At 42.8% G+C, this 24,759-nt stretch overlaps 1 protein-coding gene across 1 annotated transcript in view; it reads left to right on the forward strand.

Moving 5' to 3' along the window:
• Positions 1-24,759, forward strand: part of NOS1 (nitric oxide synthase 1) — a 507,091-nt gene that overhangs the window by 435,324 nt on the left and 47,008 nt on the right. The window contains exons 20-24 of the mRNA XM_069214501.1: positions 1,385-1,463; positions 13,356-13,549; positions 17,318-17,487; positions 21,419-21,629; positions 22,096-22,183. Coding sequence (XP_069070602.1) covers positions 1,385-1,463; positions 13,356-13,549; positions 17,318-17,487; positions 21,419-21,629; positions 22,096-22,183 — 742 coding nt within the window. The remainder of the gene's footprint in view (positions 1-1,384; positions 1,464-13,355; positions 13,550-17,317; positions 17,488-21,418; positions 21,630-22,095; positions 22,184-24,759) is intronic.

Raw genomic sequence — 24,759 nt, forward strand, 5'->3', positions numbered from 1 at the left:
GGAGATAGCTCTAGTGTACTCTGAAAGAATTGGGTTTTCAACTCTTACCACTATAGACAGAACTCCTCAGCTCTACACAATCACTCATTACCCAATAGCTTATACGTTGAAGCTAACTTCCTGCACTTGGCCAAAGACTCCATTACTCACTCTGCACTGATGCAGGTTACATTACTATATATCCCAAATTATAGATACCCTACATACTCACCTCAAAACAAAGTGTTATCCTCCTAAGTTATGAACTAAAGTGTATATCATCCCAAGTGGGTTTTGTTAATATTTATTTCAATGGGTGTGACACGTTATAATCGACTATACATGATCTCTTCATACAGATGAATCTGTCTGTCTCAATGAGCCTAATATCATGCAGGTGCAACCTGGAATTGTTGCATGCCTGAAGATTTTTTTTCTTTTAAAGTGGAGATTCTGCAGGTTGTCAGTAGGTGTGATTGGTGAAGGCTTGACCAGTGTGCATCACGGATATGATGTCCTTCTGCAAATTAAAGTAGTAATGGTAGTCTACTTAAGCGATGGAAAATTAAGGTACATGAGTGGGCTTGAGTGGTTATCTGGTTCATGGGATTTGATGCCCTACACGTGAATGACTGGTTTCTAGCCTCAGTGCATTTTCTGGCCAACATATGAGGGCTGACACGATTGCTGCATGTGTTCTACATGATGCGTTACATGGAAAGCGTTGTTTTATACTCCAATGGATGGGATATATTTATGCAGATTAGAACTAGAATGTTGTTGGACTCTCTAAATGTAATGTATTTCTGCCAGTATTCCACCTTGGAATAGTAGATGGTGAAAGTCACCTTGGGTTAGCAGGTAGCAGAGCCCTCATGGGTCAGAAGGTAGCAAAGCCTACCATGGGTCAGTAGGTAATAGAATAGGCAGCAGAACCCACCATGTGCCAATATGCGACAAAGGCCACCAAGGCTTAGCAGATACCAGAGCTCACCTTGGGTTGGTAGGTATCAGAGCATAACTTGGGTCAGTAAGGATCACAATTAATCTTGGGTCATTGGGCAGCGGAACCCACTGAGAGCTTGTAGGTAACAGCACACCTTGGGTCTCGAGGTCATGGTACCAACCTAGGCTTATTTGTAAAGGAGCTCGTCATGGATCAGTAGGTACCAGAGTATACCTTGGGTCAATATGTACTAGTTCCCACTTTGGATCAGTAGGTAGCAGAGCCCACCTTGAACCAGTGCTTAGCAGAACCCACAATCAACCACCAGTTAGTAAACACCCACCTTTTTATCAGTGGATAGTAGAGCTCACCTTGGATTAGTAAGAAGGAGAATTTATCATGGACTAGGGGGATGCTGTATTTTGAGGTATGCTTTTAATTTGTCATTCTGTTTGCTAGCACTCTACAGTATTCACAAGAAGAAGGTGTATGGTGCCAAACTCCTCAGCTGTCAGAACTTACAGAGTGCAAAGTCCAGGTAAGGTGACCAACTGTGCCTACTGAGGGGGATATACAGGAGGTACATTTGGACAGGGAAAGTTGCAGCATGTGTTGCGTTATGAGCACAGGGCTCTTCTGGCACAATAGATCTTTACTGTGTGTACCAGCAGCTATGGTGATTTTACTATGACACCCCTCATTCATACATTATAGTGGAATGCCTTGTGGGTCACAAAGATTGTCTTTAAGACGGTGTATGCAATAATGGGGAACTAGTGCATAGAAATAAGGAAAGGTCTTAGGTGGCTGAATTAGTCAATCTGTGTTGTGTGGTGCACAATGTAAAACTTGTTCTTATTCATTTGTTTCTATACTTCATTCACAATTAGTGTTTCTATTACTATGCACAGACCATCCGTAGGATTGTATGTTTTATGTTATTAGAGAGCTATAGATGGAAGTTTGCTCTTTTGCTAGTGTTCTTTTTGTTGGAATCTGTGTATTTTGGCTTAAAGCAGGGAACTAAAAGCAGTGCTTAATTTGTGCTTGTGGTTTCCGGTGCGGTGCACTGGCACTTATATTTTAGGGCTGATACTTATTTTTCTGCCTCAAGCATTTACTGCAAGCAAAAGACACATATGGGAAAGATGGAGGAATAGAAAAACAAAAAAGTGTCACAATGAGAGAAAGCAGAAAGCTGCAAGAGTGAACTGAAGGGGCAGGGAGTGACGGTAAATTGATTGAAGAGGCCCGAGATGGCATCCGGATTTCAGTGCCTCAATATTCCGTGCTCTCACATTTAATTCTTGCTTGCTATGCCACCAGATTCAAGCTAGCCTGGCTGATGAAGGGTGATAACATGAAACCGGTCCCAGGATGCTGGTTTCTGGTTCATGGTGGACCTGGCCTGGCAGTTCAGGCTGGATTGTTCCCATGGGGAATATGGTCAAGACTGATTTGCATATGACTGGGTCCAAACTGGAATGGCATGGCAAGCAAAAAAAATGGTGGATCAAACCCAGATCTGTGACTGGGTGTGAATGTTTGATTTGCTCTGCATTCCGTCCAGCATCTGTTGTTTTTGCATTTAATTGCAGGAGCCAGGTGTTTAAGAGGAGGGCTTTGGGCGTCGGCACTTTTTTATTTACAAATTAAACACTGACTAAATGGTTAATCATTTGAGACTTAGGTGGGCATGGACTCCTTCGCTGTGAGAGTGGTCAGTCAGATCTGGCTTAGGAGCGGTGGAGAAACAGAGTATAGTATAGTGTAATTTCAGGTATGAATGTGCCCTTCTGTTCCCGATTATTGGCAGGCATTTAGTAATGCAATGTTACTGCATTGCAATTGCAGTAAGAACACAGGTGCCCAATTACCACAGGATTTTTGCTGGTGGTGATTCTGCACAACTAAATCTGGTAAAACATTTGAAACTTGTATTATCACAATTAATTTCTATTTATGCGCTAAAAAATATAATTCAGAAGTAATATCACTTATTTCAGTGTCCAACCCATTGGTGGCAGTACGGATGGCTTGGGAGAAGGAACTAGGGGAGCTTGAGAATGACTGGAGGGAGGCACTGGAGGCACCCCAGGAGTCAGTCATAGTTTCTCAATTTAGACTTGTACAATTAAAACTGCTCCACTGCATATACTATACCAGGGCTCAGCACCACCCCATGGGTTTTATACCGGGTGGTAGGTGCTTGCGATGCGGGAGAGCTCCCGGGGACCTGTCCCATAAGTTTTAGCATTACTCCTCTCTCTCTCGTATGGCGGGTAGTTCTGGGATGACTGGAGAAAGTGTTGGGCTGAAGTGTACCGAGGGACCCTAAACTGAGGGCGGTCCTATGGTTGGGCATCATAGTTGCCAAGAGGGATGTTGCGAAGGCCTGGAAAGATGTGGCCACTCCCTCATTCGAGGGATGGGCCAAAGGCATGGACTTTTGCATGGGATTGGAACAGCCTATATATAAAGCATGGAGTGCCCCAAGAAGCATTATAAGATATGGAAAGGATGGGCGGAGGCACGGGGATACACTTGGAGCCCTGCCCAGACAGGCCATGGATGAAAGAAAGTTTGGGGATGGGGGCAGTCACATGGGGGTATTGGAAGATTACAGAAGAAATTAGCTCCAGGGTCTTCAGATGGAAGGGAACTGTGATATGGACTTGATGATTTTGCTACTTTCCGCCTTTTGGATCTATGTAGTTGAAATGTTGATATGCAATGCTGTAATTCCTACTGCCATTGTTATAAATGTGACATGCAATATTGCCACACCATAGTCAAAAATTCAATAAAGAGTTTACTAAAAAAAAATGCATAGTTTAAGTGCAGGGGCTTAATTACTGTATTTGTGCCAGTACCACAAATTTAGCTTGCACATCTGAGTGAGGTCTTATGAGTAGGATATCGTGCTACTCACAGTTCTCCACATTTCTTTAAGATTGCATGAGTACCTTCCCAAATGAGCGGGAAAGTCTAAGGCCAGCAGTATGTTAGTTGTACCTTCCTTTCAACATAGCAAAGCAGGTTTAATTGTCAACATCCTGCCTCTGGACATTAGTTCTAAAGCACACCCAGATCACTCCTATATGCGTTTTTGCACTAGACATGGCCTTTCAAAAAGTACCATTATGGACAGAGTGTCTCTTCTTTTTCAGTTGCATTAAGAGACTCCTTTGTGGGAATTAGTTGCACTTTACAAGTCTATGTAACATAACACCCTTACTCGGAATCATCAGCCAGGTATAGCTTGGTTCCAGTGGCACACTCAGTACAGGACCCACGTCTGGGCATACCTGTCATACTTAGGGCATGAAAAACAAGGTGATGGATGGAATGCTTGAATTGATCTTGGCCACTGGCAATGCTTGGGCCGCATCCTCATCTGTTTTCTGCCCACCATGCCACTTCAATTTGGATCCAGCCATATGCAAATGAGTCTTGACCCTGCTCCAATGGGAGCAGTCCAGCCCAAACAGCCATGTCCACTCGTATCTGAACCTGGAACACAAGCAACCCCAGACTGGTTCTTCCCTTATTAGATCTCGTCAGCCAGGCATAGGTTGGTTTCAGTGGCACAGTGAGCATGGGACCCACGTTTGGGCATACCTATCACAGTTAGAGCATCAAAAACAAGGTGATGGTGGAATGCTTGAATTAATTTTAGCCACAGGCATTCACTCGGGAAAATGATTTAGGGGTGTGTAGACCCAAAATAAGGGACATCCTAGATTTTGTGAACATTTTTGTAGGAAAATGGATTGCTACGCAATGAAGTGGAGACTCCTAACAGTTCAATTTTCTTTGTGAGGAATACCTGGCTGACTCTTGGTACCTTGGCTCAAAACGCAACGCTTCCTTGAGGGGAATGCAAATGTGCATCTGCAGCAACTATGAAAAACAACAAAATAGTTATGAAAACAACGATTTCAAAACAAACTCGTTGAAAGTATACAAATTTAATACATACAGTAAAAAAACAAGCATTTGCAATGCAACGGGTCTCGCGTTTGCTCATGTTAGAGCTGATCGCGTTGTAAACTCCTAACCCTACTTTTAATCTATCGGCAAAAGTGATTTTATGTACGTATAAAAGTGAAATTAACTGTGTAAGCGCTCGACTTCTGCCAAGCGAAATCGCGCTAGGAAAATAGAGAAAAAGTAGTCCACGATCCGACAGAAAACAGCGAGCCTCGCATGTTTTCTGTACTTGGTCGCTGCGCTCGAGGAGGGCTAATCACCGGAAAAGGCATGACATGTGCATGCCTTCGACTAATGAAAGCAAGCAGATTTTACTAGGCAAGCCCACGAACCAATGAAAAACACTGACGTGACGTCGACAGGGCTCCGAGCCCTTTTCTAATAACTAAAGAGTCTTGCTGCGATACCCATGCGCGAGCGCATGCAACGCAGGCTCGACCCTAAAAATGAAGTAATCTTCATGCAGAGACTAAAAAAAATTGGGGTTACTTTGGGTCAAACAGTTCTTTTCATCCCCAGTTTTTTCGTTTCTTTTCTCAAGATGGCCGTTGGGTGCAGCAGCACATTTGTGTTTGGGACTGAAAGAGATCAGCGTTTATAGAAGAGTACATGTTTTGAGAAAAGTTGATTTTTTGCTTAGTTACACCAAAGTTCACCAATATAATTGGAAATATCCTGCTAAAAAGTATCCCGACAGTGCCTACATTTTGTGTGCTTGTTTCTCTTCACCTATTCAGTTTTTCATCAGCCTTCTATTATTGCCAGCTAAGGGGTCTCCCCACAACGGCAATTTAGATCCAGATGCATCTGTTCATTGGGCTATCACTGCAGCAGGGAGGCTTCCTCTGACCACACAACCTTCTGCACTACACTGGCTCAGGGTATAAGTTTCACAGAAGGAGGCAATAAAAAGTACAGTTGTAATGGGCCGCTAGTTTTAATCTAGGTGGCCACAGCCTCCACTGTCCACATGGTCTCCTGCAGTCTCCAGGTAGAGAAGAGAAACTCAACAGGCTTTATTGGTAGGACCTAGACCACTGTATTGGCTGCCACTAAATCTTAGAGCAACGTTGTGGTCTCAGAGCAAGACACAGCCAAAAATAGCTCATTCTGCAATCGCCCAGTAGGAAGTCAGGCATTATTCAGTGCAGCAAATAAGAAGATATTTTTTCTCCACTGATTCCGGAGAGTTTCCCAATAATAGTGGGTCACGTGGATAACTGAAAATGGTAAAACTAATCACCGATTAGTGGAGCCTTTTTTGTTATTTTTATCAAAACTCCAAAAGCTTTCCACTCCCGTGTTTTGCAGCAATTTACCCAGTTCCTATTTTAGGGCAATGCAGAAAAGTAAAACCTATCTCAAATTACATAGACGCCAAAAATAGCGGCTACCTAATTCCACTGAGCTCAAATTTCCAAACTCCACCGCAGACTAGCCCAATGACTTTGAATAAGCATCAAGGTAACCTCCGCCTATTTGTCCCAATCTGCATGTGGTTTTTGGGTAAATATGTGGCTGTTCCCAAACTCAAAGACAAGTGGCAGGATCTATCGGCACGAACATTCGCGCTGGGACGGCCGAAGCTGGGGTAGGCTTTTCCAGCCTCAGGCAAGCATAATATGTGTGTAAAGAACGACCGCTAAGAATGTGAATTCCTGTTTGTTGATCACTGAAGCTGAATTTAGGCAGATTATATTCAGCGGTCCCAAATGGATCGAGTAGCATAGTGAGTAGAAATCTGACCAGCCTAGTGACACTTTAATAAAGGATTGCCTAGATACTGTAGTCTCTGTATTCACTCAGTTTTATGTGAAGTATTAACATTTTGTACATAGCCTTACGCTGAGTCAGTGCATAAAATATCTATATTTTAATCTTGCAAGGGATTTGTTGGCAATAATAATATGCGGGGTATCCTCTCTAAACAACTCTAATTTTCTGGTTCTTCATCCATGAACTCTACAGATATTAAATTATGTCTGTGTGTTGACAGTGTAACTATAGGGAGATACTGAGCTACCTGTGGGGCAGTGAGATGGCTCAACGGGGCTCTACACGATAGGAGGAGTTAAGTAGATTGCTTAGGGACTACTACAATTTGATGGCTCCATTACCCTGACCTCTGCAGGAAAAAGGCGTCTATGATGAGACTTAGGGCACATGATTATTGGGCAAAGACGAAAGACCCTTTGATGTACCCAGGGGGGTGTTTTTTTATCGACACATTTTGTCAATAGCACGATCAGAAACGGACTCTTTTAGTGGGCTACAGTGACTTCAAGCCCTATTTAGCTGTGGGCGCTTGAAGGCAAGTTTAAACATATACTTTGCTTTTTCATTTTCAGTACTTGAACATAAACCTAGTAGGGACCTTCTCCCCCTTTTTACATTCCACTTTTCTTTGAAGCCTGAACACCAGATATTGTTGGGATCTGTTGGGGTGGTGTCAGGGAAGGCAAAGTAGGCAGAATACTGAGTACAGAGCTACCCAAGATCACACAGAGAGTCAGAGGAGAGAGGGGATCCAAAACAGAAGCTCTATAAGAACAGGGAAAATAATGGCACATTTAGGCTAACTAACACCCCAGGATGAATGTGATATAATATAGAGGTGGTCACCACTAGGTAGTTATAGTTAGGATCTGGTTTCTATAGAAAAACAGCTTTTTTACTTGCCTATATCTTTGGCGCCAGTTGAAGAATCTTCACAGTTTCCAAAACAAATCTGACGCTAAGGTGAGATGCTTTCTGGAAAGTTTGGGGGTGATCAGTCAAGCGCGACTGAGAAAAAGGGAATGGTAACAAAAAAAATGTGTTTCCCATGTTAATTCCCATTGGGATTTTGAACATGAATAGCTCTCAAACCACTAGATTAAATTACACCAAATTTGGCAGAAAGGTAGCTCTTAGTCCAGAGAGCGCCTTTTTTTTATTTGGTGTAAATCCATTTGGAGTTTTTGAAATATTAAAAAAAATATATATATTTGTGTATACAGTGTCGTGAAGGCTCTGCGAACCCTCCAAATCTCGTGCTGAGATATGAATGGATGGCAACATTTAAACAAAAAAGTGTTAGCAGCCAGGTTGGGTTTCGGCTTTAGCAGAGTCCCTGAAAGAAAGATTTTAAAAAACAGAAGGGATCAGGGTGGAGACACTCTGACCCCTCAGCTCTGGTGCTGGGGTCCCAGAGAGTCACCTCCCTCGAGCAAACATTTTTTTATTTTTTAATTTTCAGTGAGAGACTCTCACGAAAATGTAAAAAAGGTGCGGGGGCTACTGTGCTTGCTTAAATGCAGCTCTTGGGTGGGCCAGGTTCCGAGAGTGCTGACTGGATCGACGCATCGCTCTCCTGCAGAGAGAAGGAACAACGCGCCCGTTACCTGGGTCTCAAATCAAATACAGTGAGGGGGTCACTCGGGACCCACCGCAGCCCTGGGGACCACCATCTCCCTGGGACTCAAATCAAATACAGTGCGGGGGTGCCCAGTCCCAGCGCAGCCCCAGGAACTACCTCCTCCCCAGGGCTCAAATCTAATACAGTGTGGGGTGGCACATGCCCCCCAAACCCACAGGCACCACCACCTCCCGGGGCTATTTTACATTGGATGGAGGCCACACGGTCCTCCTCGAGGAGCCAATGATGGCCCTGAGGACTACCAACCCACCAGCTGGGGTGCCCATCCCAGGGACATAGCTATATAGCTATTTGCTGTGACTCAGTAGGAGGTTTGACTGCAAGTGAGAGTTGTCAAACATCTACCACTGTCAGAAAGCGGGGTTTTTGTTTCTGTGCACAGAAATATGCATGCAGGGAAACAGATGAAAACATTTCTCCCGCAAGCAAGGAGTTGCTATTTAAAGCAGCTCCTTGCTTGTGAGAGCAATGCTGGCTCCCACAGGATGCCTGGAGCCGGCTAGGACCGCAGGGGCCATGAGGCCTCCTCCGCTGTCCTGTCACTCTCTCTCTCTTCCATCCCATAATGAGATGGAAGAGAGAGAGAGTTTGTTATTACTATGGTCACTCCATGCAATGACTTGAAAACAAGCATCAAACTAGCAAGATATTTAGCATAAATTTGTTATTTAAGTTTAAATAGTCAGCAGACAAGGGTCGTTTCTAGCCTAATGGTAAACCTCTTGGACTCTCAGTAGGCTGAAGGTTCCAATCCTGTTTCTTTTCCAGTGTTCTGACTGTTAAATGTTCCTACTGATGGAACATGAAGGTCTTTTTCCCCTCAACATTTGTGGTTTGAATGTCATAGCTAAGTCTGGACACTACACAATAAGGAGACACTTCTGGCCTAGTGGTTAAGGTCTCAGACATGCACACTGAAGGTTAAGGGTTCCAGTCTAGGTGAGTCTATGGTCATTTCCTGCTGTAGTTCCTTTTCAACAATAAAAATGTAAGTTACAAACTGAAAGGTGATCTCACTTTTTTTAATTTACAAAAACATTTTTCTTTTCAATACGTCTGCAAATATCTCATTCTAAGTATATCATCCATCAATGCCTAAATCACTCTCTCCCTCTCAATATCTCTCTTTCTCTCTCTCTCTATCCATCTCTCTTTCTTTCCTTCTTTCTTTCTTTCTTTCTTTCTTTCTTTCTTTCTTTCTTTCTTTCTTTCTTTCTTTCTTTCTCTCGGGGTTGGGTTGTTAAGGGGGTTGGCCGCAGGGACTGGCCGGAGGAGCAAAGGTGGTTATTTATAGGGGGTTGTCCGCAGTGCCTGAATGTAGGCCAGGCCCTGTAGCCAACCACCACCACACACTGCCAAAAGTTGGATTAACATATAGTAATGAAAATTACTTTAAGTTAAAAAAAACAACATAGAAATTCACAGAAAAAACAAAGGTTACAGGGACATTATATTTAGGAAATAGAAATAAAAAAACAAAGAAATTCACTTAAAAAGCAAAGATTACAGGGACGTTATAGTTAGGCTCACATTTTAAACATACAAAACCAGTGAAATTCATCTGTTATAGTTAGTTATCTCAAGTAACTATAACTTGTGCCCTAAGTTAAACTATAAGTCGTGCCCTCACCATGCACTGCTAATTACCCCACAATGTACAGCACCCATGACATCTTTGATAACATCATTGATAATATCAATGTAATATTTGCAGTAAAATTGTTGATGAAAAAACTGTGCCTGTCAGGGGCGCGAGTTATAGTTACCTTAGGGCACGAGCAAAGAATAAAGGGAATGTGAGGTAAAGCACTCTGGAGCGCCACCATGTAGAACTGAAGCTCAGTAAGTTCCTCGCCCACAAGTGCTGTTACAGATTCTGACTGCTAGTAACCATTTTTTCGATATTCATGAAAAAGTAGGGTCTGTGGAGCTGGTAACTATGGTGATGTTATAAAAGTAACTCAAAGACAATACTTACAGAGGACAAGAAACACCACGTAGGTTGTCAGCTGAGCCCACGGATCCTGGCGATCAAACAGGAACACACAAGGTGGTAACAGAAAGGGTGTAGAACTTAATACACAGTCATGATAGAGAGGGAAAAGGCAAGGAGGGTTGCTTAATAGGAGGGAAGGGAAAACAAAGGGCACACTTGATAGAAAGCAAGTAACAAACATACAAGGAAACTAGGAGCAACACAGCAGCAAGACAGCAAACTAGGAACTGGAACAAAGTATATGGGAAGGCAGGCAAGGGCAGGGAAAAGGTAAACACAGAAAGAGCTGCTTGAAGGGAACACTAGAAGTGCAGGTTCCGGAATCAAGGAAAGAAGGAAACACTGCAGGCAGAAATAGTGCAAGGACTAGTTGTGGTTTGGGAGTCAAAGTAGCACTGCAGGGAATGCGAGTTCAGGAACAAGGATTTGCTAAGGCTCAGTAATCAAGGTAGCACTGCAGGCAGTACTAGTTCAAGGGGCAAGGAAGAGATAAGGATCAAGAACAGGAACCAGGAAAATAATGAATCGTAAAAGCCCAAGAAAACAAGGGAGGAATAACTAAGGCTCTGGAACAGAAACAAGGAATAAATATGGCTCAGAAGGTTCAAAAACGGCCAACAAAAAGGAGCTGAGGCTTAAAAGACCTCACAGTAATCACATGCATCCGGTGTGAGCAGGCTAGCAACTGCCAGCCACAGGTGTGCTGCATTCCTCCACCCATCCTTGGCCTGCAGGGGTGGAGATGAAGGAGGGGATTGTAGGTATTGGAGTCCCAAGCATGAGCAGACTAGCTTCCACAAATCCCGGCCTGAGTTGGCAATGGATGGGAATTTTCAAATAGCGTCCAAATGGCTGGATGTCAGGATATGCATGAAAGGGAATGTCTGTAAGCTTATTAAAGCATTGGAAACTCCCACAATTCAGCCCCCTAGTGGTGGGCACGAGGGCCCAGGGAGCGAATTGTGACAGATATGTATAATTAAAAAAATGGAGAGATATCGGAAAAAGATGGATTTTGCTCAATGTATTGATACCTTTAACAGATAATATACAGAACACACACAGGTATATTAGATGTCAACACCAAGGAGGGCTTTAACTGAAAATAAACCAAACTCGCTCAAAATGTATTTCATACCATGTCTAAATATGAATGGGAAAAACACTTATGACTTAAACATGGAAGTTTAATTCAGGAACACGTTTCCTTTGATGTGTGAGTAAGAGACTCCTACTAGGAACATAAAAGATTGTGAACCCATTGGGGAAGGTTTTCAACCACATGTGTGCTAAATATTTACTGCATGCATAAGATGATCTATAGCATACTCACAGATTCACACTTCCATTGAACCTCACATGTATCTACATAACATTTGGAAGTTACTTGCACTAGTTGCAATTAAAGATGTTCTCATCCACAATAATTGCCTTCATTTTATAAGCCTTTAATCGGATGGGGCTCTCCAATAGCGTCATGATTACCTTTTCTGACACAGAGACTGTTTCACGTCAAGGTTCCTGCTGAACCCTTGGAGTGCTGAAATTGTATAACTGACTATACAGGCAAACTATGGAGCTGGGTTATGCCGGTATTTGGTATAGGGCTATTTTAGAGGAGATGAACTCTGGAAGTAATGTAGTTTGGGATGATAAAATAGAAACATGCTTTCCACAGAAATATCTATACTCACACTGAGTCAGCCATCATCTTCAAGCAGCTTCATTAATGTCTCCATGTCAATCAAAGACAAGAATTCCGTTTACAGTTAAAATGAACAGCATAGGTACTTCTAAGTATGACTAGAACTGTTGCTGTTTTGGTTTGCTGTGTTATTGAGGAGCCGAAATGTGAAACTTATGTTGGCTACAGATTTGATATGGGCCATAAAAACACCTTACCCTTATAATGGGCCCAACATCCTGGTACAGTATTATGCATCTGTATTAAGAAGACCGAACTGTAAAGATATCTGTAAAGACATACTGCTACACCACTGCATGCTAACCATAATGGAGCCCTCTTAGTGCGGTTCTTGGCCCATCCAGGTTGCAGAACCTTCTTCCAGTGCCTCCTTCCCTCAAGTCCCATATGTAAATTGAGTTACTGAAGGAGAAGGGGTCTATTTTACATTACATAATCCTAAATAGCTCCCACTCTCCCACTATGGCCTCAATTTACTCTCACTGCCACCAGTGAATATGGGGCTTTTGACATGCAAGTCTTGAGACTTTAGGTTGTATTTGGTGGTGAGAAGGCCTTGAGCATGCAAGCTGAACCACTTACAATGACACCTCATCCTCCGCAGGAACAGGGGAACATGAGACCTTCGATCAGGCTTACATTGTCCAAACACAGTGGCCAGATGGGCTATATAGTCTGACATCAGCACAGAGGTATCCTGCAGCTTTGCTTTGTGCTTTTATTGATTAGCCACATAATATAGGTATTTGTGCTTGTTATGGGGAGAACAATGTATTCTTGTGCTTTGTATGACATTATCCTGTGCTTTTGTAGATGGATTCTTAGGGTGACAGGGCTATGATGACTTAGACAACTGTATTCTTCTCTTCCTTCAGGTACACTCTGGTGTTTTTGGAAGACCAAAGTAGGACCGGGTCAGATAATCATTGCCTGTAGAGTGGACCTTGACGAGGAATAATAGGAGGCTATAACCTCAGAGATGTAGGCAGTGGCGGATGGCAGATATTACTGTTTCTATTTCAATTATATAGGTGGGGAGAGTGGTGTGTACTAAAGTGTAACTGGAGGCTACAGGCTGAGCAACAGAAATTATGACACAACCACTGAATGTTTGTGTATTTTGATGTGGTGAGTTGTGGTGCTGAAATCAGAGGCACTAGTTGAATGCACATTACTGGATTGCAGCTGTGTTGTCTTTTCTCCAATATACATTAATTCTGCTCAGCCAATGATAGCAAAGCCCTGAATTTGCAGCGGAGTGCAGCACAGAGTGTACCTTAACTGAAATGCCTGCCTGACGCCCTATTTATCTTTACAGCCGGTCCACCATCTTGCTGCGCCTTCATACTAATGGACAGAAAGAATTGAAGTACCAGCCGGGAGACCACCTTGGAGTATTTCCAGGCAACCACGATGACCTGGTTAGTGCCTTGATGGAGCGGCTGGAGGATGCTCCGCCAGCCAACGAGCTGGTGAAGGTGGAGCTGTTAGAGGAACGAAACACAGCTTTGGGTAAGCCAAGTGTTGTTCTCCACAGTTATCCAGGCTCACATGGTGTGTTCTCATATCTCACACACATTATGTTGTGATTTATTGCAATAAGATGTCTAAGATGTCTTTAGAGGTTGGCGATAAGGAGGGGAATATTAGCAGGCACATTATCTACCAACCACTCAATTTTTGTGAATCTTTTAGAGCATGGAAAGCTCTGTATGTCTGACAGTAGAGCCACAGCTGGCTTTACTGGTAGGATCACCCTGTGCACTGCATCACCGCCAGCAGATGTAGTGTCAGAAGCCTTGTCCTATTTACTGTAGGCCTTCCAACACCATATTGGCTTTGTTATGTTCTCTCATGTTATTTTTCATTGTTCAAAAATCAAACCTATATATAGGTATATATAGCTAAATATAGACTACTGCATTTCTCTGGTAAAGGTTCACCCCATACTCCTAACTGAGGCTGTTGCTTTCAACATGTATAAGATACGCACGAAGAATGGACCCCAAGTGCATGCTGCACAAAATGGTGGTTTCCTTTGTGAGGTTTAGCTAACCTATCCCACCATATTGCATATTTGCTTTTCCCAGTCACCCTCCATAAAAACCTGTTATTGTTGGTCAGTAAGGAGAGTTCACAATATAGATTTGTCCTGTTGCAATCTACACCATCCTCTCCTCCATTTCTTGTATTATTTTGATCGGCTATGGTAACCGGAACGGATGGGGGGCTATGTCTGAGCCCATCCCATATGCCAGCTAGACTGGCTTAGATGCCTGCACAGTCTGCCCATCAGCAGTAAGAGGTACTTGTCCTGGATTGACAGAGGTAGTGCATTTTTAAATATTGTAGACCTGACTGGCTCAATCTTCTCACTTAGGCATCCAAAGGGGGTATAAGCAGCCATTACTGGTTTATTCATAAATGCCTGGATAGGGAGGGGTCCTGCACACCAGTGAAGAGAGGAAAACTATAGGACTAGGAAGGGGACCTCTGCATGGGTACCACTGTCACACCAGACTGGGCCTAAGTCTGAGAAACCTCCAAACTTTTTGACACACTACTGTGAACTGTTGCGAAACCAAGAGCTTACCTGTCTGGGTGAGGTGCTGGACTATGCCTGAAGGATGGAGTCCATCTGGTTCAAAAGAAGATCTTCACAAGGCTCAGCTGACTGCAAGACCTAAGTGGGAATGTCTCAATTGGCAGAGGTCACCCAGGTGCCATGAGCTCTTCACATGCCAATCAGAGAGGAGAGGAAGACCTGAAGAAGAGTGTCACTGGCATTTTAGAGTTGTCATCAATTCAGAGATAAGTCATTACATTTGCTTATCCTCCTGATGATCACAAAGTGCTTGTATCTCCCCTCTCCCGCTCCAGAAGTACCACGAGGCAGTAAACCCCTCCATTCCCTACATAGACATGAGAAGATCACCATATTTACAGAATTGTATGAACCATCTTTCTAGCTCTTGCAGTTCTGGAGATGATGTTCAAAGATGCAAACAAGCCTAGTGCTAAACAGACACTTTCCCAGGTGGGAAAGGGCCACCAGGGTCTGCAGAGCACTGTGACCATAAATAGACACCACTGATGGGACCTGTGGCCACTAGTTACCTTTACTAGATCTTAAAGGGGAAACCTGGTATTCACTGGGTGTACTCCTTGATGCCTGAGTGGTGGCTTTTAGGGGATTATACCTTTCAGTTTTGAAACTCATGTACTGGATTTGATGAGATATCAGTCTCCGTGGCTTAACATTAGCCACTGCAGCCCTGTAGTGTGGGGGGATGGCGGGGGCAAAGGTGGTCTGAGTTCCAGGGGCCTCTTTGCACAGTACACTCTGCACAGTCAGTGACTGAGTCCGGGACCTCTCCATATACTTTGCAATGAGACCCCCCTCAAGTTTCGTTACGCCACTGATCAGTCCACTGAGTTGTCCAGTGAGTCAATTCAAATCAACACCCCCCTCCCATCCAGGATAACACTGGAAGTAGAACCACTGTTAAGAAAACTTAATGTAGTGCCTAGCACTAAGGAGCTTCAGTAATATACGGAATTATTTGTCAGCCCTAGAAGTTGCTATCTCATCCTAACTTGTTCTCTTTAATTATCTTTCCTTTTCATTCTCAAACATAAAGCACTGATGGGACATTGATGTTATTGAGTGTTATTTGTTGTGCCCTACTGATTCTAAATTTCGAATTATCTTTACGTGATGGAGTTTGCCTTGATTGCCTGTCCTCGCTACCTTGAGAAAGTCAACTACCCAGGGGGAGTAACTTAGTTGTCCAGTTGAAGTGCAGTAGTATTGTGATTCTGGGGCACCACTGGCAAACATCAGAGTTCACTTAGGATAATACCCAGTAACCACAGTCTGTCCCAGGCCCCCAAGAATAAGCCTCACATTCCTGATGTACAGAACAGTCTAGGAAATGTCCCACTGATATCACAGTGACACACAACACAGTCAACATGTAAGATACAACAGACTTCCTCCTAACACAATACAAAATGCTGCATATAAAGAGTATAATTCATGTCACAGAAAGACTATATGGACTCCATGTGACTAGAAAAGAAAGTTGTCTCTATGCTTTTTGTCCAGCACTCACTAGGCGCCTTGCCTCAGGGAATCTTCAATCACTCCACTAAATCTGTTATTCTGGTACTGTTGTCTCAACATTTTGGTTCACTTACTTCTGTTTTCCCCTTACACTCTTCGTCCTAGCAACAATCTAACTGCACAACTCTTGAACATTCTTCCTGTCCCTTAAACTTCTTGCCTAAAACTTCACTACCATCAAAAGATTCCATCTCTTTCAAGCTAACACCCTCAGAGCAAGTCTCATGACTTCAGCCACCACCCACCTCCATATGCTTCATGAATCCTTTACCTGCTCATTCGGGTTTCCTGATAATCATAACTTCTCACAACTTTCAAATAATTCTATCTTTCCCCTTCAGTTTAATATTGTTCACTTTGTGGGCTGATGTGGGGTTAAGCACTTTAAACCCTCCTTGGACTTTAGACTCTTCTGGAACTAAGCTGCAGGTGCTTTGCATATTATACTCGAAGTATTCAATTTCCTTTATGTAAATGACATTAAATCGGTATTTAGGAATAGTTGTTTTTCTTTCCTTCAATAAATGAACTCCTTCCAATTGGTGTTGATGTTTATCATTTAAATTAGTACGTCTGGCAGTGCTGAACTTATGTGAAATGTATCAGCTGTGTAAGTTGAAGTGACATGTTAGGACTTCCTGTCAAGCCGTTGTCTTCAGATAATTAGAAGGACTATGGCATAGCAGGTCACATTATGCTTGCCCGTCAAATACTAACATAAGATGCCGCTCAGTACTTTGTTTAAAAAAATGCAGGAACCCAGTGTGTGAGGTGTTGAAGACCAAGGCTGCGAATTCCTGGTTCCACCTCATGCCTCTTTCTTACTCCTCTCCGTTGCCCTCACTCTTGCAGGCTGCCCTTCGACTCCGCTTCCCCCCGTTGTCACTGTTTGGCTTGTTATTCCCTGTTTCCTCCTACTTTCCTTTTCTGCCTTCTTTTGCTCTGGGTTAAAGTTTGATGATGTAAAATAAAGTACCGATCGCCAAAGCAAGTGCTGGTGTCCACCACCTGCAACTACTGGCACAAAATAAGCACTGAAGCCACCCAAAGTCATTGGCCAATAGGGAAACCCCAAGATTCCCCAACAGGGCATTTTGCTCTGGACCTGACTCCTCTGTTCTTTTTCTGTCTCTTGTCCACATGCTTTTTCCCAGGTGTCATTAGTAACTGGACCCCGGAGGAGCGCATCCCGGCTTGCACCGCCTTCCAAGCCTTTAAGTATTACTTGGACATCACCACGCCACCCACGCCTCACCTCATGCAGCAGTTCACACTACTGGCCACGAACGAGAAGGAGAAGAAACGCCTACAAGTCCTGAGCAAGGTCAGCCATGAGTGACCATCATTAAGAAGAGAGGCTATGCATTACTATTTTGCATGCAATACTTTCACCTCAATCCATTTTTTCCTTTTGGCCTTGCATGCACTTGTAAACTTGCTATGTCACCAACCCTCGCTGTAAATTTAAGTTTGAAGCGGTTAAAACTGGGTTTGCACTGCACTCTCCGACTTTAGCCACCCCCCCCAACAGATTTCTTCAATAGATTTGTCATCATTTTGAAACCCCCTGCGCCTAGTGAGAAGCTTATGCAGAGTGAGCCTTGAAAAATGAGTCTGGTTATCTGTCACCAGAGGTCAGCAGGGACCCTTGCCATTATCCTTCCTAACTTCAAACTCTAGAAAATGTGAGGAACTGAAGGTCAAAATTCCCATTGGTGAATTATACTCTTTTTTTTGTTCCATGAGGCTGCAATATTCATCTGTAATCTCCGCCGAACTGAGCAGCAATTCTGCCCTTCACAAAGGTTACAAAACAGAAAAAAAAAGATTTTTTTTTAGCTTTCAGTATTTAATTTTGTTATGGGATTTTATGTCAGTAAAAAGAAAGAATAGGAGGAAAAGAAGAACATAATGGCCTGGTTACATTTTCACTTCACAATATTGTAAAAAAGATAGTCAGGCCTATTGCTTATGGTTTATCAGAATGCGTTTCCAAATGCATATTAACTCCGCTATGTAGGCCTTTTTACAAATAGTCTTCTCAAAAGAAACCTATAAGTAAAGTTTCTGGCTTACTTCAGCACAGTTTCACAACATTGACCTAAAGATCCCCATGTTTAGGGGTTTATTTTAGAGAATCAATCCCCATTGGTTTTATGATTGAATTTTAAAAAAAATGTTTACTTAACGGTGGCCTAAGCTTGGAATTTGCATATCCTAGATGCCACTGTAAGGTGAAACCCCAGGATAATATGCCACCTAACACCTATCACTATCCTCTCTTAGCCACTGTCAGAGACATAACTATATATCATTTGTGTTTCTGAACACTAGAGGGGTCAAGACCGCCAGGGTCGCTGTGGCGGTCGGACCACCGCCAATGTGGCAGTCCGACAGCCACATTACAACCGTGGCTGTAGTGCCACGGTCGGACTGCCAACACACTCCAGTTTTCCACCACAGGAGGGACTTACAGTGCTGATGGTCCTAATCTGCCAGGGCAGCACTGCATGCAGCACTGCCCTGGGGATTACTAGTCCCTTCTCCACCGGCGGTTACATGGCGATAGCGCCGCCATGTGACTGCTGACCAGGCAGGGGCCCCCATGGCTAGCTCCGTCGCGATGTTCACTGTCTACAGACAGTGAACATCGCAATGGGTGCTGGTACACCCTACAGACTACAGCATTGCCGCCATTGCTCTTTTATAAGCCGGCGTCAATGTTGTAGGCTGTTTCCTGCTGTGCCGGCGGGACACTGTTTCTGCCCGCTGACCAAGCGGGAAACTCTTAATGAGGCGCGTGGGAAGATGGACGCACTGGTGGCAACCTGACCGTCAGGACTTCAGCGGATGGCCTTTTCCGTCCACCGAAGTTGTAATCGACCCCTAAATATGTGTGAAGGATTCACCATTCACACATTATTTCTACTTGCCCCACGCAAGATTAAAATAGAGATGGAAACCACTCAACCGTCTCATCCAAGTCAACATGTTTCAGCACTTTTCATTGCTTATGGGGTTCATGCTTGTTCTCCAGAACTGAATATTTTACCTAATTCCTGGCAGATGGAAGGGTTGATATATCTTGGTAAACAGACCCACAAGGAGCAGTTTTCAGAAGTCAATTGAAAGAACACTCTGATAAACCACGAACATAAGGTCTGGTTAGCTCTGTGTTACTTTTTTCATGTTACATCAATATAAAAAACTATTTTTTTAAAAGTAGACCCTTGCATTAGTTAGCCTTCACACCATTGAGCATAGAGATCTGCCTAAGTGACAAGCAACCGCATTTCCCATTTAACAGCAGCTCTGACCTGACCAAATTACAGACACTTTACACTGCTGTCTCCCAAACGCAACAGCCTCTTTTCCCTATAAAACAAAGCTAAAGGGGGAGGGCTGATCTCAATATGTGGCCATCTCTCACCCATAATCAGAATTCACATTGATCCACGTCAAAGAGGAACGTATTCCCCTTGAGATAACAATCATGTTGTTGTTTTGATCCAGCCACAATATCTTAGGAGTAAAGATTCTGACCTTTGTTTCCTGAAAATCCTTCAAAGTCAGTAGCATGACCACCACTGAAGTAGTAAAAATCTTGACATGCTGTAAAAATAAATGTATTCTTTCAGCACGGCAGAGATCAAATCTGTTTTTTCTGCTATGCTTGAGTGAATGGATTTTCAAGGATGATCTTGATATGCTAGTTCAACCATGACTAACTTCCAGGATATTTTAGGACACCAATTTACAGTCCACTGACTGAATCCAAAGACAAAAATTGTTCATTCTTCAGAACCATGGTTGTCTTAAATGCCTGGCATATGTCAGTCAAAAATGTCGAAGAACACTCAATATCTCCTTTCTCTCAAATGAAGGTCATTCTTTAAGACATTGCCCTTAGTTTGTCAATGCTTTGCAGGCTGCATCCCTGTACAGGCACCTGAGAAAACCTAGGGACCCATGTTGGCCTGGCAACATTCTACGATATTCCTGTGTTTGGTAGTAAAGATGTACAGATTGAAATACAATTTATTAGTAGGACCTGTATCTATGACACATTCAGTTTGTTCAAATTATTCAATTCAGATTTTCACCTCTCACACATGAGGTCCAAGGACACACCCAAGCCACGTACATCCAGTTCCTAAATAACCTACCTAATATAAACCTATCAAAGAAAAAATACAAAAACACTAAGAGCCATAGGTAATCACAAATCAAAATAATAAAATAAACTTTGTTGACAATTCCACTATGAACTCACCGCACATTGATAGCTCTACTTGAGACCCAAAAGGAATAAAAAACTAAACTTACCTATGCTAGGAAATTTCCAACACAATACACCAAGACTCGCAGTCACAGATCATTCTTGGTAACCAACAGCCACTTCTTATTCAAGAATAAAGCAGAAAATAGCAGCCAAAAGCAGTACAGATCCAGTGATCATGCATTTTCTGCAGCCTTGACAGTAGAATATGCCATTTATAAGGTAGTATCTAGATCTCTCTAGCTCTCTGGGATTACATCATTTTCAGAGTTAGGGAACTGGTACCTTTGCCTGGCTAACCAGAAGCCTCATTTTCTACAAGTATAAATTGGCCTGGGGTCTGTGTTAGAAGATGTCAGGCACTTGATAACTAGCGGCCTAGGCCTATGTAGAAATTAGCAGCACAGGAGAGATACTCTTAGCACATATTGCCAAATAATCAGCAGCAGCATCCTCTGTAAGAAAAAAAGCAGGTCTAGGCCAGTGTCTCTGGTGACTCTCAAGCTAACCAGCAAACATGCCAGCAAGATTTAAGAGGGGTTTAGCTATTTTCAGTGACATCAATTCACTGAAATCAAAGATCTAGGTCACATTACAACACACCCTGTTTGACCATGACGAAAGCAGAGTAGTGACCTCACACAACTTTAGACCAATATTCTGTGCTATTTTATTTTCTACACACACAAAACCTAGAAGCTGATTGATTGGCACAGTCAGTTGTTACAAATTTCAAACAAAAGTGAAACCCACAGTTAACTTTGAAGGACCAGTAGTCAAACTAGTCAAGAAACTGGCATCGCAAATTAGTCCACGGAGGAACTACGCAAACTATTGAGGTGGATATTGCAACCTGAGCTCTCAATTAATGATGCCCTGGGCTTTCGCTAAAGAAAGGCAAGAAGTTATGTAAACAAGGTGTGAGACCGTGACAGGAAAGGATATTTTCTTGTGATCTTTTATGTCTCTCTTTCAGGGTTTGCAAGAATATGAGGAGTGGAAATGGTACAAGAATCCAACCATTGTGGAGGTTCTTGAAGAGTTCCCATCTGTGCAGATGCCTACTTCTTTGCTCCTGACCCAGCTTCCCCTCCTCCAGCCTCGTTATTATTCAATCAGCTCCTCTCCGGAAATGCACCCTGATGAGGTGCACCTCACAGTAGCCGTAGTCTCTTACCGCACAAGAGGTATTAGGAAACCCTGACTGGGTGTATATATATATATATGTACATGTGTGTGTTTCTAATATATTTGTATAAATCAAGCCTTGGAGCAAATATTTTTTGCGTGTGTGTAGATTTAGAGAAGGATGTAGGAAACAAGTTGACAATTTAAGAAACCTCAGTTAGGTGTCATGTGGGAGTGAGTGCCTCTGAACCTAAACCTCTCTAACCCTGCAAGAAAGGATGATTACATGAAACCACAAGTCTCTCGCTTACCGCAAAAGCAAAGCTTACCCCTCTCACTCAGCTACATCCACTCTGGTGTCTGGGCCAGTGACATGCCTAATTAATACTTCCCCATCCCACAGTTCTGGTTGCATACAAAATAATGGCTACTGGTTTAGTTAGATGAGGTTATCCTGTTTGGAAATCAAATGAATTCAACCTGTGTAATCAGGAGGACTAATACATCTCTGCTTCTGTCTGCCAGATGGAGATGGACCAATGCACCACGGTGTCTGCTCATCCTGGTTCAACAGAATACAAGCCGAGGAGGTGGTTCCCTGCTTCGTTAGAGGGTAAGGGATTTCAGTTTGAGTAGAAATGTGAAACCTGCAATATCCAGGTTTGTTCCAAAAATCACAGTGCCCTTGGTAAACCTGGGTCTTGTGAATAACTTGTTTAATATGTAACATAGCAACACAGATATGAAATTAAGGAAGATGTATTCCAATAGCTAGGCAGTTTTAATAGTTCTCACAGGAGAACATGACGAGAACAATGATGTAGCAGAAATACAGAGATTTTCAAGAAATGTTTAAGTTCATACACAAAACACAAAATTTGGAACCTTCAAAGGTCAGGCAACTTTGACTTGCACCACCAGCTCCACTTTTGTTGTTTCAACCCTTCTGGTAACAGATCTGAGTCTAGTAGTGCTAACATTTAGCTGTGACAAATGTCAAAAGTATATTTTTTAAGAGACTTCAAGTTATTAGTAGCTAAGATAAAACCAGCTTAGACAAGTAATTTAAAATTCTGTAATATACCTTATGGATAGGTACACGTGCAACATGAAATCTACTGACGTTATTTGCAACCTGTCTGATTTTGGAGAAGCACCGCTAAGTACCAGTTGGAACAGGACCTAAAACAAATAAAGTAAGGGGTGGGATGGAATGAAGATGTTTCTCTAACAAATGAGTATTGATGCTAGTAATCACACAAGCATTGGTAAAAGCAATCACCTTATTAAAACATCTAGAATAACTTGTTCCCTCAAAGTGTCTCCAACCTCCCCTCAACACAACTGTCAAACATCAACATTCTCCACACGGGTCCACACACAAACACAAAGGAAAGGGACAGGGAAAGATAAAGATTGATGCAACACATAATATTATTACAAATACAGTAAGGCATAAAGCAAAACAATTTTCACCGTCAGGACATTACATTAGTGCACCCCGGACCAGTCACCATGGCTAGTTTTTTAGATCTGTCATTAGCCAAGAACGTTTGATCCTACTAGGATTATATATGGGTTTTCAGTCAGCTCTCTTCTCCCATTGGCTTATTGCTATGTCATTTATATTTCTCTCCCACCCATAACAGGATACAGCATAGAGCTATAGGACTACTTTAGCCATTGGATAACTTCACAGAAAGCAACAACATTCTTCCCTTTAACAAGGATCACATACGTGTTGGGGATTACCATAGCAATGTGTTCTTTCTGATATTAAAAATATTTTTGCTTTTAGCCAGAGCTGTTGCTTTTGTCAATGCTGGTTTAGATTCAAGCCGCTCCCATGTGGAGGAAGGGGTAACTTTATAGGAGCCTCTGCCACCCATGCCATTTGTTAGCCAGCCCATCTAACCCTAAATGAGGCTGTAAGTGTTAGTTTTGTCCTACCTGCAAATTACTCTTTCACCATTCCTACTTATTGGCTTTGGGGCTCCACAAATTCCTTTAAAAGGCATCAAAAAACTTTGGAACAGCCATCGTCGTTAAAATCTCCATGGACATACAGATTTGTCATTATCACCCAGATTTTCCTATGGACTCATCTAGTGTTCAAATTTGACTGAACCATATTCTTCAGATCAAGTGGCAACAATATACCCCAATACTGAAGAGAATCTAGCACACTTATTTAAAAATCACCAGGGGTGTCTTTACAGTATATTGTAAAAAAGCATTAGAATCCACCGGGAGATGCTTGCATGTGGTAGCTAGAGGTGTTGGGGTCATGACGATAACAGGGTTATCTGGAATATCCCATATTCTTTCTGTACGTGTAACACCAAAGTCACAAATCACCCAGCTGCTGGGGCTAGATGCTTAAAATGCAACTTGAAACAGAGCCTCATCTTCTGAGAAGCCTGCAAGGAGAAAGACACCAAAGGAAAAATTAATTGTCTAAATTGACACCTCAAATGCCGAAGAGTACTTGCATGCTATGTCCAGCACTCCAGAGGCATGAATGTTCCAAATGTACCCAATGATGTGTCAAGAAAGAGTTCAGCATCTAAAATAATTATCAGCTTCTATATCCTCCATTCCATATCCTCCTTCCATATCCTGCTAGACCGCCTATATCAGGTAGGCATTAGAGACCAGGCTTTCAAATTGATCGGATCTTTTTTATCTGACAGGTGGGCCACAGTTAGCTGTGGCGATTTTAGGTCTCCTCCCTATCTTTTGCCGTGTGGGGTCCCTCAGGGCTCTTCTTTGAGCCCGACGTTGTTTAATTTGTACGTGGCACCTCTGGCGGAGTTGGTTCGTTCTTTTGGCTTCATTCCTACTTCTTATGCTGACGATACTCAAATCATTATCCCTATTGATAATGATCTTGAAGAAGTGGCTATTCGCTTCAACGCCTGTATGACGGCAGTCAGTCATTGGATGAAGTCCAACTGGTTGAAACTCAACTGCGAAAAAAACGAGATTTTGTGCTTCAGAATTGACAGGGTACATTGGACCTCTAGCTGGTGGCCAGAAGAGTGTGGGACGCTTCCTGTTCCACGGTCTCACTCGAGAAATTTAGGAGTAGTGTTCGATGAGCAATTGTCATTTAAACCTCAGGTGAATATGATCATTAAGTCCTGTGTGTGGACAATGAAGAAATTAAAAAAAATTCTCCCTTTTATT

Source organism: Pleurodeles waltl, chromosome 11, assembly GCF_031143425.1.
Source record: "Pleurodeles waltl isolate 20211129_DDA chromosome 11, aPleWal1.hap1.20221129, whole genome shotgun sequence".
Taxonomy (NCBI): Eukaryota; Metazoa; Chordata; class Amphibia; order Caudata; family Salamandridae; genus Pleurodeles; species Pleurodeles waltl.